The sequence below is a fragment of the Mya arenaria genome, chromosome 1, assembly GCF_026914265.1.
Source record: "Mya arenaria isolate MELC-2E11 chromosome 1, ASM2691426v1".
NCBI classification, from domain to species: Eukaryota; Metazoa; Mollusca; class Bivalvia; order Myida; family Myidae; genus Mya; species Mya arenaria.
The window spans coordinates 22,956,518-22,973,344 of record NC_069122.1 but is presented as its reverse complement, the minus strand read 5'-3'; the positions used below and the strand labels follow the sequence as shown (position 1 = coordinate 22,973,344).

Below are 16,827 nucleotides of genomic sequence, written 5' to 3'. Positions count from 1 at the left end.
CTAAATAACTAGATAAACAGCTTTTTATATCTATTATTATTCACAATATTGTTCTACGTGAATATTCTCCATATTTTTTTAGCTATTCTTGAATTGTTATTGATATTGGCTGCCTTGTAACGATGATCACACGCATGAATATTTTGTTTAATTGTATATATTTGTTTGACGAGATGCTTTGTTCCATAAGTCGAAATAAACTTCTGTTCTGTTCTGTACTTGATTTTAAGAAAAAAAGGTTAAAGCATAATCCTTAATCCTTAAATTTATTAATAAAATTCCTGTTTTAGCCACTGTATGGACTGATCGAGGCAAAATTGGAGCTGATCACCCACGCATACTTCCAGGAACTAGATTTTAGCCAGGTGTCCCTTCTAGAGGAAACCTATAACAACCTGAATGCCTCCCTTACAGAGTCACTGCTAGATGGGGGCTCACAGGTACAAAGCCAAGGCCTGGGTAGGTGGGTTGGTCCTTTCGGAGTCACTGCTGGATGGGGGCTCACAGGTACAAGGCCAGGACCAGGGGAGGTGGGTTGGTTCTTACAATGTCACTGCTAGATGGGGGCTCACAGGTACAAGGCCAGGACCAGGGGAGGTGGGTTGGTCCTTACAGTGTCACTGCTAGATTGGGGCTCACAGGTACAAGGCCAGGACCAGGGGAGGTGGGTTGATCCTTACAGTGTCACTGCTAGATTGGGGCTCACAGGTACAAGGCCAGGACCAGGGGAGATGGGCTGGTCCATACAGTGTCACTGCTAGATGTGGGCTCACAGGTACCAGGCCGGGCCTGGGGATGTGGGTTGGTCCTTACAGAGTCACTGCTGGATGGGGGCTCACAGGTACAAGGCCAGGACCTGGGCAGGTGGGTTGGTCCTTACAGAGTCACTGCTAGATGTGGGCTCACAGGTACAAGGCCCGGACCAGGGGATGTGGGTTGGTCCTTACAGAGTCACTGCTAGATGTGGGCTCACAGGTACAAGGCCAGGACCTGGGGATGTGGGTTGGTCCTTACAGAGTCACTGCTAGATGTGGGCTCACAGGTACAAGGCCAGGACCTGGGCAGGTGGGTTGGCCCTTACAGAGTCAATGCTAGATGGGGGCTCACAGGTACAAGGCCAAGGCCTGGGGATGTGGGTTGGTCCTGACAGAGTCACTGCTAGATGGGGGCTCACAGGTACAAGGCAGGGACCAGGGGATGTGGGTTGGTCCTTACGGAGTCACTGCTAGATGGGGGCTCATAGGTACAAGGCCGGGCCCTGGGGAGTTGGGTTGGTCCTTACAGAGTCACTGCTAGATTGTGGCTCACCGGTTCAACGCCGGGCTTGGGGATGTGGGTTGGTCCTTACAGAGTCACTGCTAGATTGGGACTCACAGGTACAAGGCTGGGACCTGGGGAGATGGGTTGGTCCTTACAGAGTCACTGCTAGATGGGGGCTTACAGGTACAAGGCCGGACCTGGGGAGATGGGTTGGTCCTTACAGAGTCACTGCTAGATTGTGGCTCACAGGTACAAGACCGGGCCTGGGGATGTGGGTAGGTCCTTACAGAGTCACTGCTAGATTGGGGCTCACAGGTACAACGCCGGGACCTGGGGAGATGGGTTGGTCATTACAGAGTCACTGCTAGATGGGGGCTTACAGGTACAAGGCCGGACCTGGGGAGACGGGTTGGTCCTTACAGAGTCACTGCTAGATGGGGGCTCACAGGTACAAGGCAGGGACCAGGGGATGTGGGTTGGTCCTTACAGAGTCACTGCTAGATTGGGGCTCACAGGTACCAGGCCAGGCCTGGGGATGTGGGTTGGTCCTTACAGAGTACTGCTAGATGTGGGCTCACAGGTACAAGGCCCAGACCAGGGGATGTGGGTTGGCCCTTACAGAGTCACTGCTAGAGGGGGGCTCAAAGCTACAAGGCAGGGACCAGGGGATGTGGGTTGGTCCTTACAGAGTCACTGCTAGATGGGGGCTCACAGGTACAAGGCAGGGACCAGGGGATGTGGGTTGGTCCTTACAGAGTCACTGCTAGATGGGGGCTCACAAGTTGAAGTCAGAGGGTGGAGGTGTACTCCTGAATGCCTCCCTTACAGAGTCACTGTTATAGGGGGGCTTATAGGTACAAGTTGGGTAAGGGGAGGGTGTACTTCTTACAGTCTGGGTGTGTGAGGGTATGTGATGTATAATGCCTGGTTTGGGTAGCGAGGTGAATGTGCATGCAACTTAAGTCACATGCCAATGCTACCCAGCCTGAGGAGACTGATAACAATTTGACTTACACTGCTGGATAGAGGCTCACAGGTACAAGACCAAGGGTGTTTGGTTATAGGTCCTCCTTACAAAGTACATGTAACGGCTAAATGGGGGTTCATAGGCAGAATCATAGGTAGAAGGATGGAGGAGGGGGTTGAGTACTTCTTATAAAGTCACTGCTTAAGAGGGGCTCATAATTAGGGCTGTGATACTCATTCCAGAGTCGCTGTTAAATGGGGAACACAGGTATAAGTCCTTGAATGGAGAGGGGAGGGTCATCCTTGTAGAGTCACTGCGAAATGGTAGAAAACTTGGAGGGGGGTGGGGGGTAAAGTTTTATAAACCAGCACATTATCATAATGAGTAAATTTACTATCACAACTAGTCAACAAAATAATTGTCAACAGTCGTAAACAAACTTAATGTCTTAGGCCACATCACTGAATTTTCTGATCTTTTTAAGAACCACAAGCATATCAATTTTTATTGCTCAAAGTAGCTCTCTGCTCCCCCACTAGCAACCGGTATTCCTAAGATATACTTTCCGGGAGCAATTTTCAACTTGATCACAGCGTTGTACCGCTGTTCAGCCATTTTGACAACACTACCTAAATCATGCTATTACAACATGTTTAATTAGTTGAAAGTCAACGCAGAACCAATCAGAGTGGAGGTAACAAAAGGTTATGGGTTATGTCAAAATACGAAGGAAACCGAATTGGACGTTGTCCATTCATACTTTAAACCATTGAAGGTAATCAAGGTATGCCCCATATCGCTGTTAACTGTTACACCTCTAATGCAAATGCTTCACAACTTAAGGAATCTGACAACTATTTGATTGTTATGCTTCTGCCTGTCTGTCCGTCAGACCCTTCTGGAAAATAACTTGAAAATTTCTGATGAGATTGAAATAAAACTTTGTATATAGATAGATGGCAATGATAATAAGTGCAGTGCACAAGAACCATAATCTTATTGTGCATATTTATTAAGTTTTCTTTCCTTAACTATACTCAGTGCTTGGCTGGGTCATATCTTTGGTAGTACTAAAGGGATTTAAATGAAACTTCAAGTATAGATAGATGGCAATGAGAGAAAGTGCAGTGCATTATCATGCTCAACACATGTTCTTGTTATCTCCCCTTAACCTGATATTTGTTGTGGGCCATATCTTAGAAATTATAATTATAAGTTAAGGGATTGAAACTAAACTTAAAATATAGAATGACAGCAGGGAGAGGAAGTGCAGTGCACAAGAACCATAATCCTATCATGCATTTATTGTAAGTTATCACCACTTTACCTTTTTGAGAGCATCCACAGCTTCATGCGATACTCTTGATAGTTAGATTACTGTCTCAGTTCCACTTTCATTAAATTTAGACAATAAATGGTTGTGAATATTGTGCTTCATGTATTTGTTAGTTTCTTGACCTGGTATGTTTAAGATACAAGATGTCAGTGTTTGTTCCACAGTTGGATTACACTTCCTGTCTTGACACTGATTTCTACCATGGCTACAGATTAACTCTTGTTTCCAGTCAGCTATTAGCTTTCCACACACTGATTTCACCTTTACTACTGTAAATGACTGGGTATTAGACACACTTTTTTTCCCTCAGATTTAGGTGTAAAAAAAATGCCTGCGTCTTATAACCAATAACAAGCTTTTGAACTTTTTTTCCGAGGTTGATTTAAGGCCGAGCGTTTAGATTTATGTAGAAAGGGATGTTACTCTCATCATATTGATCGAGTATATATTGGTTAAAACGGCAATTGAAGATTGGGATACAGTATATCGTAGTCGTTTATAATTTTAAAATAGAATTGTACGATTAAAATTATTAAAATTATTCAATATTAGTTTGAATATAACAATAATGAAACATGCATATAAAGAAGCAAAGCTGTGCACTGTCAAAATATATTTTTTTCAGTTGTATGATAAGGAGTGAAAAACTAGCACTGCCTTTAAAGCTGTTTAACATACCAATACTACAAACTGTTGCGATAATGGTCTTGTTTTTTCGCACTTTGCCACATTCTTTAATTTTTTCTGTAGGTGTTGACGTTTTGAGAACAAACCTGTACAATATAAGGTTTTTGCATTACTAACGTTTTCATTCTCGGCAGGTTAACGTTTACGATATACTGTCAGAAAGAAATCTTACAAATTGTCATAAAAGGTACTTTTCAGTGCCATCCAGCTACAAATTTAAAAAAATTGTTATGTTTTATATATCATGAAACGAATGAACAATGAAACCTATTTTGCTTTGTATTAGAATTGTTTGGTTTTAAAAATAACCATCGCCATTTTCACGAAAAAAAAAATCGTCACTGTCAACAAACATTGTGGCCGATCGTGGCAGACGATTTTGCCTTTTTTTCTATGCGTCCTATAACCCAAAACATAGATTAAAAGATTTTTCACAGATTTTTTGCCTGCGTCTTATACCCCCTTTCGTCCTATACCCAGTCATTTACGGTACAATGCCTTAAGGGTGTCATATTTGTCCATTCAGGTATACCTGGGTATGGATGTGAAGGAGTTGGTGCAGATGTTCAGACACAAGGTCGTCATGCTCTTCAAACTTGTGCTGCTCGAGAGAAGGGTGAGATGTGCTCACATTCATTTAACACTTGTGTGAATGTTTGATGATGTTTACACTGATTCAAACAACACTGCAAGGTTTTTATTACTTTATTTAAAATGGCCTTGTAAGAAAGTTAGGATGACCTTACATCAAATTTAATAAAGACACCTCTCAAAATAATTTGAATATATTTTATATTGAGATCCTAGATACTTAATGGTGTTTATCATGTGTTAACACTTCAATGATACATCAGAATCATCACTAGATACTGTTGATGGTCACGTTTCTGATTACGCTGGCAGTGTAGCTAACTCATTGACAATGTTTCCCTGTATCTGCTACCACAGGTGCTGGTTACCGGAGCCCCTGTAGAGAGACTCGGCAACACACTCATGTCTCTACTCTCACTCTTCCCAGGTATCACATTTTTAGCTTGTCAACCAATCAAGTTATTGTTGTAGACTTGATGTCTGTGATGTGCAAAATTGTTAACCTTTGTCATAACTGAAAAACTTTTCTTCAAGGGTTTAAAACAAAATTGGTATACATGTTGCCAGAGGCAATATGCATGTGTAAAGCAAGGCTTATAACTCTGGCTTCAGGCTTGAATAGCAGTTTAGTTATGCCCCTTGTATGATTGGATAATGGACAAATATTTGTGTCACTCCTGTGCTGTGTATAATTATGTTGTAACACTCTTGCTTTTTTTTAAATATAAATAATAGTTGCTACTTATTTTATACTTATAAAATAGACACATTGCTGGGAGTGTTGTTGATTAGTGGAAAGACAATCACTATGCTAGAAGAAGCTCAAACAAAAATAAGATGTCACAAAGTAATAGTAATACATTTTTTATTTTGATTGTATTAGGACATAACACAAAACATTATAGCATTAGCTCTTGCTGAGTACATTGTGGCAAAGTGTGCACTCCAATTGGTTGGAACATTGTTTGCAGTATTTATTATGCAGTCAAGCATGAGTTTCTTCTTTGTGTTATTGCAAAGCTGGAGTAATTATGTAACAACATAATTATACACTTATGACTCAATACTGTTATATTGTTAAACTTTGGTATTCTGGAAGCAAGCAGATAAAATCATTCCATTACTTTTTAAGGCAAATCTCTCTGAAACTGGTTTTCTTCTATATTAAATGAGAACAGTTTATTCTTAGTTTTCACTGTAAGATGCACAAGTTACTAAGAAGATCATAATTACGGCATAATTTGTTGTCCTGTTAACTTTGCCTCTTTATTATGCCACTTAGAAATTCTGGTTAATGTCTTGCATGTTAGCACACATAGGATAATATCTCAGCAACTACTTGATGTGTTGCTTTGAGACTTTATACAATGGTATTCAACCACCAAACCTAATTGAATAACCAAGTTAGATAACTGTATTTTGCAAATAATGGCCCTTTATTACTAAACTTAAAAATTCTGGTTAAAATTTTGCATGTAACCAAATTTATGTTAATATTGCATTGAAATCTAATCTAACAGTGATCCATGCATGTTTCGCCAAAACTTTTCAATCCTTACACTGAAAAGCGGCGGAATAGTCGAGCGCGCTGTCTCTGTGACAGCTCTTGTTATACTTATTTTTAGCTGTTCATGGTCAGGGTGAGCTATAGTGATTGGTCTAAGATCGCGGTCTGTACAGTTTTGATAATACTTCACAGGGATTTTCCTTAGTTGGTACCCTCTCAAAATTATTCCAAGAAATGAGATAGGCCTAGAGGTTAGATATTTAGTGTATGACATTGTCTAGTGGTTCTCTACCAAGACTGATCAATTTAAACCCCTGGGGTCAAAATAGACCAAGCCCTGGTGTCACTCATTTGACATAAAGATATATAGGGATATCTTTGAAAATCTTTTCATCCAAAACAGCTGGGCCCCTTGATATTTGGTATGTAGTATCATATAGTCCTGTTACAAGTTTGTTCCAATTATGCCCTTTGGTTCAAAGGCATTTGGACCATTTGTTCAGTTCTGAAAACAAATATCAATGTTTTCTTGTCTGACACTGCAAGCCGTAGAGCTTAGATATTTGGTGTGTAGCCTTGTCTTGTGGTCCTCTACCAGTTTGTCCAAATTATGCCCCTTAAATCAAAATTGGTCTCGCCTCTTGGGTTATATGTTGGTTTGCATAAAGATATATAGGATAAAGCTTTGAAAATCTTCTTGTCTGGAACTGAAAGGCCTGGTGTGTGACATTCATGGTATTCACTTTCCTTGGATGTTTGTAAATTACAATTATTAGATAAAAATTATGTATAGGTGAACTCCTTCCAAAAATGTTTCCACCACGGTTACTACCAACTTCATTTCAAAACAATTTTGAATTTTTCTTAAGGTCACCATCTACCACTTTTGTTTGAGCCATGTCAATTAATTAGACCAACATAACCACTATTGGCAATACTTGATCATAGTTTAATCCTTAGTTGCATTGCCATAAACCAACAAACTCATTCATTGTCATAATAAACAAAGGTTTTAAACTTTCACTCAGGAAAGTGATTTAGGGCCATCATTGTTTTACTTCTCTCCATAACTTCATATGGTTTTGAGGTATTGACTTCAAACTTTATACACATATTGACTTGGTTTAGGAGAACTGCTGTGCAAAAGAAACAAAAGATATACCGTATTATATCATGCATAGGAAGCACTTTTTTACCCCCAATTCTCGTCTTAAAAATTGCTTGCGTCCTTTCTATGCTATTAGAATTTCATCTGCGTTTTTTCCAAGTCCATTTTAGGTCGAAAATATTGGACCGGGGAAGAACGCTGTAATAGTAAGTATCTGTACTGCGTCACCGAAGAGAACAACTGACATAGGTAAAATCACGCAAGTTAACACACGCAGAAATATATTGAATGTTTACTTTAAAATGATTTATTGAGAAATAAATTGAAAACAAACATGAGTGTTTACTTTTTTTACGAAAGGGACGCTACTCACAAAAACTCGATGTGAGTCTTCACTTTAACTGGATTGAGTTATAATGGCAACGGAAAATCGGGAAAGGAGATAAATATCAATTAATCGTTGTTCATGATTTTAATGTTTCGATATTTTACAAAACATTTTTTTGTATGTTACTGTTTTAAAAAATTAATAAAGGAATGTGCATAATGCAAAGTAGCAGTATTGTCTCTATCAAATCTTTTCAAATTTTTTTTACTTCAATATATGTTATAAATACTTTACCAACCTCAATTTGTCGGATTCGATTTTGACATTTTTCCGCTGCGTCCTATCTTATATATTAAGGCATTTTACCCGGGGTTTTTTTTTCCAACTATTTTTTTGCCTGCGTCCTATCTATGCTGGCATCCTATACATGATATAATACAGTATGTATGGTATTTTTAAAAGTATTGCCTTTGAGTATTTGTACTGGGACAAGTCTACATTTCTCCATAAAAATCTGTTTTTGAGTATTGACTTCATAAATACATATTGACTGTGTTGAGGAGAAGTGTTGTGCATAAGAAACATTATTTCTTGTGTGGTATTTTTAGAACTATTACCCATTGATTATTTTTATATGAATTAGTTTTTTATTACTTTTTATTTCTCTCCCTATAACTTCAGACGTTTTTGAAGGATTGACTTCAACTTTACAAAAGAAACATTATCTTGTGTTTGATGTTTGAATTATTGCCCTTTGATTATTTTATACAGAATTTTGTTCTTTTTAATACATTATTCTGTACACTTTCCTTCACTCTCCTTACACTGATTGAACAAATAATATTAAAGGTTATTAAATAGTTAATACATGACCCATAGGTATCCTGCTATTTATACAGCACTGGTCAATTTAACTCAATAAAACCTTTGATTGCTTTTATAAAACTAAATGAAAAGTGCATGCCTTATTTCACAGATGTTATAGTCCTTACTTCTATATAGTAGAACTTTTGACCATTACCTTAATTGATGCCTTCTCACTGACATAGGGCATATAAGGAGTATGCATCATTCCCAATGGGTGGTGTGGTGGGGGTATTAATCACATCCAATGATAGCTATAGTGGTTACATGTGTAGTCACTAAGTACCTCTTGAACAAAAAAGGCTGAATTTCACACAAAACGGAAAATATGATAGAGGATCCTTATTTATTCTGTGAAAGATTTCACAAGTTTATAGAAAAAACTATTTTTTAAGAGTGGATTAGTGAAATGTAGTTTTTCTTTGATGAACCTTTTTTCTAAATATCCCCTTTTTTGCATAACGCTTGTATACCCTGCCACCCATGAGACGCTCTGCACAGTTTTGGTCACCAATGATTAGACTATTCGATCTTCTCAAGAAATAGTTCCCAGGATTTTTTTAAGGTTATTATTTACTTGTGTTATTTACTTTTTTCAGTGAAAACATTTTATAAACATTCATAAATAAACTTTCATCAATGCATTTATGTTAAAAATAACAACTGTGCATTTTTTTAAATTAAACAGCTCCTGAATATACTGACCTAATTACACTGGTTGCCATTCACTAGATCACTGTCAGCGTTCAGTCTGATTTGCTTGTAAAAGGGTCTTTGACATGTTCAGGGATGTGATTTGTCTGCGGCTTCGCATTTATTTTTAACCTGAAAAAAATTATTTGGTTGCTTTCAGTTGTTTAAGTTAATATTCCAGTTTGCTTCGAATTAAAAGTCAGTAGAGCCCTCAAAAGAGCTTCTAAAAAGCCATTTTTTCTTTTTCGCAGTGCGCTTTTGACCCAAAGAGCGCCTCATAAACCCATGGCCGAAAATGTTTCAGCCCTCCAGCTTCTTGGCAATCACATCCCTGATGTTTCAGATGGTGGCATATTTTAGTTTATTTATCAGTTCATTGTTGTGTGAATTTTCTTGGAAGTTTCATATAACAAAGTCAGACAGTTTGAAAAGATATTAAAAAGATGATAATATTAAACCTACGTTCGAGTTTTGTTTTTGTTTGTTATGGTTTTGTACAAAAGCAAATGTTCCAGAATTCAGGTTCATTTAAATGTTTAAAAAAAGGATAACCAGTTGTCATGAATGGTAAGTACTGATTATCAATTAATTTATTTATGTCAGGCATGATAGAACATGGTCTTGACGAGAGCACGAGCTACGGGAAACATAAAAGTGTCAGCCCAACTATGAAGAATGTAGGGCTGGCAGAAGATTCTGACGACTTCCTCGAGATCAGGTACATGCTTTTTGATTTATAATGACTCTGTCATTACATTTTCGCTTTTTTAAAGGACTGAATTCAATAAAGGCTATGCATGTCACTCATACTCAGTCCAGTAATGTCTTTGGTTGCAACTTATAGTAAGACCAGTAAAGTCTATAGTTGTGACCCATACTAAGACCAGTAAAGCCTATGGTCGTGACTCATACTAAGCCCAGTAAAGCCGATGATCGTGACCCATACTAAGTCTTGTAAAGCCGATGATCGTGACCCATACTAAGTCTAGTAAAGCCTATGGTCGTGACCCATACTAAGTCTAGTAAAGCCTATGGTCGTGACCCATACTAAGTCTAGTAAAGCCTATGGTCGTGACCCATACTAAGTCCAGTAAAGCCGATGGTCGTGACCCATACCAAGTCTAGTAAAGCCTATGGTCGTGACTCATACTAAGTCTAGTAAAGCCTGTGGTCGTGACCCATACTAAGTCTAGTAAAGCCTATGGTCGTGACCCAATACTAAGTCTAGTAAAGCCTATGGTCGTGACCCATACTAAATCCAGTAAAGCCGATGGTCGTGACCCATACCAGGTCTAGTAAAGCCTATGGTCGTGACTCATACTAAGTCTAGTAAAGCCTGTGGTCGTGACCCATACCAAGACCAGTAAAGCCTGTGGTCGTGTCTCATGCTAAGCCCAGTAAAGCCGATGGTCGTGACCCATACCAAGCAAAGCCTATGGTCGTGACCCATACTAAGTCTAGTAAAGCCTATGGTCGTGACCCATACTAAGTCTAGTAAAGCCTATGGTCGTGACCCATACTTAGTCCAGTAAAGCCTATGGTCGTGACTCATACTAAGCCCAGTAAAGCCGATGGTCGTGACCCATACCAAGTCTAGTAAAGCCTATGGTCGTGACCCATACTAAGTCTAGTAAAGCCTATGGTCGTGACCCATACTAAGTCTAGTAAAGCCTATGGTTGTGACCCATACTAAGTCCAGTAAAGCCTATGGTTGTGACCAATACTAAGTCCAGTAAAGCCTATGGTTGTGACTCATACTAAGTCCAGTAAAGCCTGTGGTTGTGACCCATACTAAGACCAGTAAAGCCTGTGGTTGTGACTCATATTAAGCCCAGTAAAGCCTATGGTTGTGACTCATACTAAGTCTAGTAAAGCCTATGGTCGTGACTCATACTAAGTCTAGTAAAGCCTATGGTCGTGACTCATACTAAGTCTAGTAAAGCCTATGGTCGTGACCCATACTAAGTCCAGTAAAGCCGATGGTCGTGACCCATACCAAGTCTAGTAAAGCCTATGGTCGTGACTCATACTAAGTCTAGTAAAGCCTATGGTCGTGACCCATACCAAGACCAGTAAAGCCTGTGGTCGTGACTCATACTAAGCCCAGTAAAGCCGATGGTCGTGACCCATACCAAGTCTAGTAAAGCCTATGGTCGTGACCCATACTAAGTCTAGTAAAGCCTATGGTCGTGACCCATACTAAGTCTAGTAAAGCCTATGGTCGTGACCCATACTTAGTCCAGTAAAGCCTATGGTCGTGACTCATACTAACCCAGTAAAGCCGATGGTCGTGACCCATACCAAGTCTAGTAAAGTCTATGGTTGTGACCCATACTAAGTCTAGTAAAGCCTATGGTCGTGACCCATACTAAGTCTAGTAAAGCCTATGGTTGTGACCCATACTAAGTCCAGTAAAGCCTATGGTTGTGACCAATACTAAGTCCAGTAAAGCCTATGGTTGTGACTCATACTAAGTCCAGTAAAGCCTGTGGTTGTGACCCATACTAAGACCAGTAAAGCCTGTGGTTGTGACTCATACTAAGCCCAGTAAAGCCTATGGTTGTGACTCATACTAAGTCTAGTAAAGCCTATGGTTGTGACCCATACTAAGTCCAGTAAAGCCTATGGTTGTGACCCATACTAAGTCCAGTAAAGCCTATGGTCGTGACTCATACTAAGCCCAGTAAAGCCTATGGTTGTGACCCATACTAAGTCTAGCCTATGGTTGTCACCCATACTAAGTCTAGTAAAGCCTATGGTTGTGACCCAAACTAAGTCCAGTAAAGCCTTTGGTTGTGACCCAAACTAAGTCCAGTAAAGCCTTTGATTGTGACCCATACTTAGTCCAGTAAAGCCTTTGGTTGTGACCCATACTAAGTCTAGTAAAGCCTATGGTTGTGACCCATACTAAGTCTAGTAAAGCCTATGGTTGTGACCCATACTAAGTCTAGTAAAGCCTATGGTTGTGACCCATACTAAGTCCAGTAAAGCCTTTGGTTGTGACGCAAACTAAGTCCAGTAAAGCCTTTGATTGTGACCCATACTTAGTCCAGTAAAGCCTTCAGTTGTGACTCATACTTAGTCCAGTAAAGCCTATCACTTTTTTATGTTACAAAAATAAGTATTTAGAAATGTTTGTCTACAGGTCACTTGCTAAATGTTATTACAAAATGAAAAAATAGAACTGCATTGTACATCTTGAAATGCTTGTGTCTGTTTCAACCTTTTGTCTGTAGAGCTTTTATTATTTTCTTAATACTTCTCACAGTTTACCTTTGTAGTGCTATAATACCATTAACAACCATCTTCATGAAACAAATGTATGTTGTTTCACAGGTATAGTGGCGATAAGTCTCCAGAGCTGTCCGTCATATCTGGGGGAGATACATTTCCAGCTGTGGAGCCTTCCTCCCCTACCATGGATCGTGGACTAGATCGGCCCAATTTTACATTGAAAGATAATCACTCAAAGGAATCACTCACATCTTTAAACCATTCTAGTCTCACAAATAACAATTCCAAGGTCGCAAATACAAACAATTCAGACTTAAAAATTCATAAGGCTGTGAAAAGGAGAAATAGTAGTGAACCTTCAGTAAGTAACTCTGAACTTGGCGAGACGTTGGACTATGTGGATGATTACTATACATCGGATGCAAAACAAAGGGCTGATACACAATTTGACAAAATAGGAACTGAGCATGCAAATGCAAGTGATATAAATGAAAGTTATTCCGGTGATCACCAGAGGATTGTACTAGCGGAGGACAGCAATTTACTGACCGGGGTCACTTCATATGAGGCAGTACAGGTAAAATATGCTTATACATGTTCAATTTTTTTTATGGTGGCTACCTGCATATTGCAGTTATACTTGATTTTTAGTTTATAATAAATATATTGATTTATTTTAACTCAAGAGTGATTCTGTTTGCTGAGTAGAATCCAGAACTAGTAACTTTTTTGAAAGGCTATGAGAAAGTATCCCTAATGGGGATCAAATCTACAACCTCTTGGTTGAGAGGTAGACATCTATACCACAGGGCTTTTTTCACTTTGCAATACAAAGCCTAAATAAGAAGTGCCCAGTGGGGTTCCACAAAACATTTTGAAAAAAAAGACACTACAAAAACTGTATTTTTTAGATCAGTAAAAAAGTTTTTCAGTGGTTTTATTGAATCCCTGTGTAGTGTGGATGGCTGTCATGTTTTGTTCCAGTGGGCATGCACTCTCAAGTTTAAAATAAATAGTTTGAGCATCAGGCCTTGTCCATAGAGATCATATTTTAATAAATGCAATAAAGGCACCCTAAACCCCCACCCAGTTAAACCTATTCAAACTCCTGTTGTTAGTTTGATTATTCGAAGAATAAGGAAGGCTATACTATGCGCCCCAATACTCTTCATTCAATTGACTTAATACATCACACAGTTGTTCAAGACCATCACACAATGAGGTTACATAACTTCATATTATCCCTTTTTTCACTTTTAAGTCAAAGCAGCGTAGTCAAGCCCGCTGTCTTACGACAGTTCTTGTTAACTTGACCATTCAGCAAAATAACTTGGCAACAATGTTGGCACCAATTTTCGCCATGACAAGACCATATGTTGTTTGCACAGACCCATATCCGTAGTTCAAAAGTCAAGGTCACTCTTAATTGTAAAAATTATTATAATTTAGCTTGTCCAGGCTATGACTTGGGCATTCATAGGGAGATTTTGAAATATCTTGGCATAAATGATCAACATGACAAGACAATGTGCCACGTGAACCATGTCTGTAGGTAAAAGGTCAAAGTCACGCTTGTGAATTTTGCTTGTTTGAGCTATAACATGGCCATGCATTTAGAGATTTTGGCTCAACTATCCAAAGAATAAGGAGGCTTGACTAGCCACTTCTGCGTCCGGTTAAAGTTTTAGGGAAGGTTGGCATTTTCACTTATAACTCCAATCCCTTTATTTAATTCATTTAGTACTTCACACAGTTGTTCAGGACCATCACACAATGAGGTTTCATAACTCCATATTATCCCAAATAAAAATTATGGCCCCTGATTGACTAAGGAACCTAGGTTAAAGTTTTAGGACACATTGTGTCAGGTTAAAGCTTTAGGGCACATTGGGATTTTTATTTACAACTTCTATACCCTTCATTCAATTGACTTAACATTCACACAATAATTGACAACCATCTTACAATTAGGTTACATAATTCCATATTAACCCTAAATACAAATTCAGTCTGCGAAATAACCCATGTGCCCGATGCCCGGGGCAAGTAAAAATCCCGCCGGGCAAGTAAAAAATCGTATTTGCTTGCCCGATCGGGCAAGTGAAAAAAGAGAACGAAATCGTTTATCCGAAAGTCAACAAACAAAGTAAATACTCTAAATTTGATGACGTATTACTCGACTTTGTAAAAGTCGCTAAATTTGATGACGTTTTACGCGGTCTGTATCGACTGGTACACTTACTCCGCAGTCCGAATCAATAGACGCTTATAACTATGCGTATAAAATTGAAAGCCGATTGGACGCTTGATTTAAACCAGTCCGATGCAATGGTTTCAAAGACAACTCTGATGTGATCTTTGCTTATATTTTATTTGAAATTTATTCGGGCAAGTGAAAATTGGTCCGGGCAAGTTAAAATTGCCAGTGAGATGTCCGAAAGGGCAAGTTCATCTGAAAAGTTATTTCGCAGACTGCAAATTATGGCCCTTAATTCACATAGTGAAACCTGGTTATTAAAATGATGTACGTCTTGATTTGGCAGATGGGTGGCCCAGTACCTATGAAAGAAGAGTTTATGGAGACCTTTTATTGGATTGCATTTGGGACCCCTGGGGTCAAAGTCAAGGCCACTGTTACTAAAATTATAAAATGGTTTAACCCGAATTATTTCAGTTGGGGTGACATATCTTGACTGAATTTGGTATTTAGGATGAGTTGATGGAGACCTTTCATTGAATTATGTTTGGGGCCCCTGTGTTCAAGGTCACTGTTACTGAAAATAGATAATGATTTGGTACTGAATAACTTTAGTTAGGGTTGACATATTGTGACCAAATTTGGTATGTATGAAGAGTTTATGGAGGACTTCCATGCGATTGCATTTGGAAGTCCTAGGGTCAAGGTCACTGTATCAGAAAAAACAACAACAAAAAACAACAGTTAAATATGAATCTGACAATTAAGGCTGAAGTTCTTCTGTCAAACATTGAAAACCTGGTTTGGTCAAATTGCGGCATTTCTTGTTTACATTTAATTTGTCCTATTTTTATTGGTTTTGACAGGCACACATTACATCACTATTGTATTCATTTCTGATCAGCATATAGTTGAGCACACTGTTCTACAACAGCTCTTGTTTTGAATACACTGCACAATAATTAGATTACTGTTAGAAATAAGACTATGAAACTCCAGTTATATTTTGCCCTTGAAAAGTATATAAACCCGATAGTTTTTGTGGTCAGTAAATCACAGGTCCAATATGATCAAGGTCAAGGTCACTGTTACTAAAATAGAAAAGACTTGAAACTGAATCTCACAACAAAGCCTGAAGTTCTTTTGTTTACCATTGAATAAGTTGGTTTTGTTGCATCGCTGGGTTTCTTGTTTACTTTTTAATTTGATTTTTTTATTGCTTTTGACATATAACATCATTATTATATTCATTTATTAGACAAAGTGGTGAAAAGTCGACATGCTGTCTCATGACAGCTCTTGTTGAAATATCGTGCCACAAATGTTCATCATGACAAGAAGTTGTGATATCGATTCGACCTAAAATATGTTTGTTTCTCAAATACCATATTATTTTTTGGTTAACAAATATGTTTCTCTTCAGAAGGGTAAAAGCATTCCAAAAAAGGGTTCTGTGATAAATATAGAGGAATACTCACTCGAGATTGCGGAAAACCATTTTGGCAGCCTGCCAAAGGAAATCCTTGGTCAAGGTCAAGATGGCAAAGAGGATGTTTCAAGCTCATTAAAGCAAAGGTCACAAACAGAAGAAAGTGTTGAAGATTTGGATTCTCCAGAGAGCATCAGCAAGATTGATCAAGAAGATTGTTTCTCGTGGGAAGATGATAACCTATCTCTCGCCATTAACACTGACAAAGGGAGTCTAAGCCTGGATGAGAGTGCAGGACTGGCTAGCTCATTTAAGGATATGCCAACTCTTCAGCGAAACTTGTCTGAAGGATCACAGGGCAGTGGGAATGGTAGCTCTGCTCTGGACAGGACAAACTCTACAGGTAACTCGAGATACAGGAAGTTTCTTCTTTTCAATAATTATCTTTATTAAGAAACAAATGCCTTTTCACATCTAAATCATTCTTATATCAGTCTTCGTCGTAACTGGGTCGCCCGAAGCCCGGGACAAGTAAAGACTGTTTCAGACAAGTCAAAATTCCCAGGTGGTTGCCCGAACGGGCAAGTGCATTTTTTTGAAATTTAAATCCCTCAGTTTTCATATTT

General features: G+C 38.9%; 1 protein-coding gene across 4 annotated transcripts in view; it reads left to right on the top strand.

The window, feature by feature from the left end:
• Nucleotides 1-16,827, top strand: part of LOC128231409 (late secretory pathway protein AVL9 homolog) — a 36,345-nt gene that overhangs the window by 3,950 nt on the left and 15,568 nt on the right. For 2 of the 4 annotated variants that reach the window (XM_052944203.1, XM_052944213.1), the window contains exons 5-10: nt 291-440; nt 4,777-4,866; nt 5,199-5,268; nt 9,945-10,059; nt 12,678-13,152; nt 16,196-16,604. In XM_052944203.1, coding sequence (XP_052800163.1) covers nt 291-440; nt 4,777-4,866; nt 5,199-5,268; nt 9,945-10,059; nt 12,678-13,152; nt 16,196-16,604 — 1,309 coding nt within the window. Of the gene's footprint in view, nt 1-290; nt 441-1,239; nt 1,975-4,776; nt 4,867-5,198; nt 5,269-9,944; nt 10,060-12,677; nt 13,153-16,195; nt 16,605-16,827 lie in introns of those variants that run through there. The other 2 variants (XM_052944232.1, XM_052944224.1) reach the window with 2 other exon arrangements.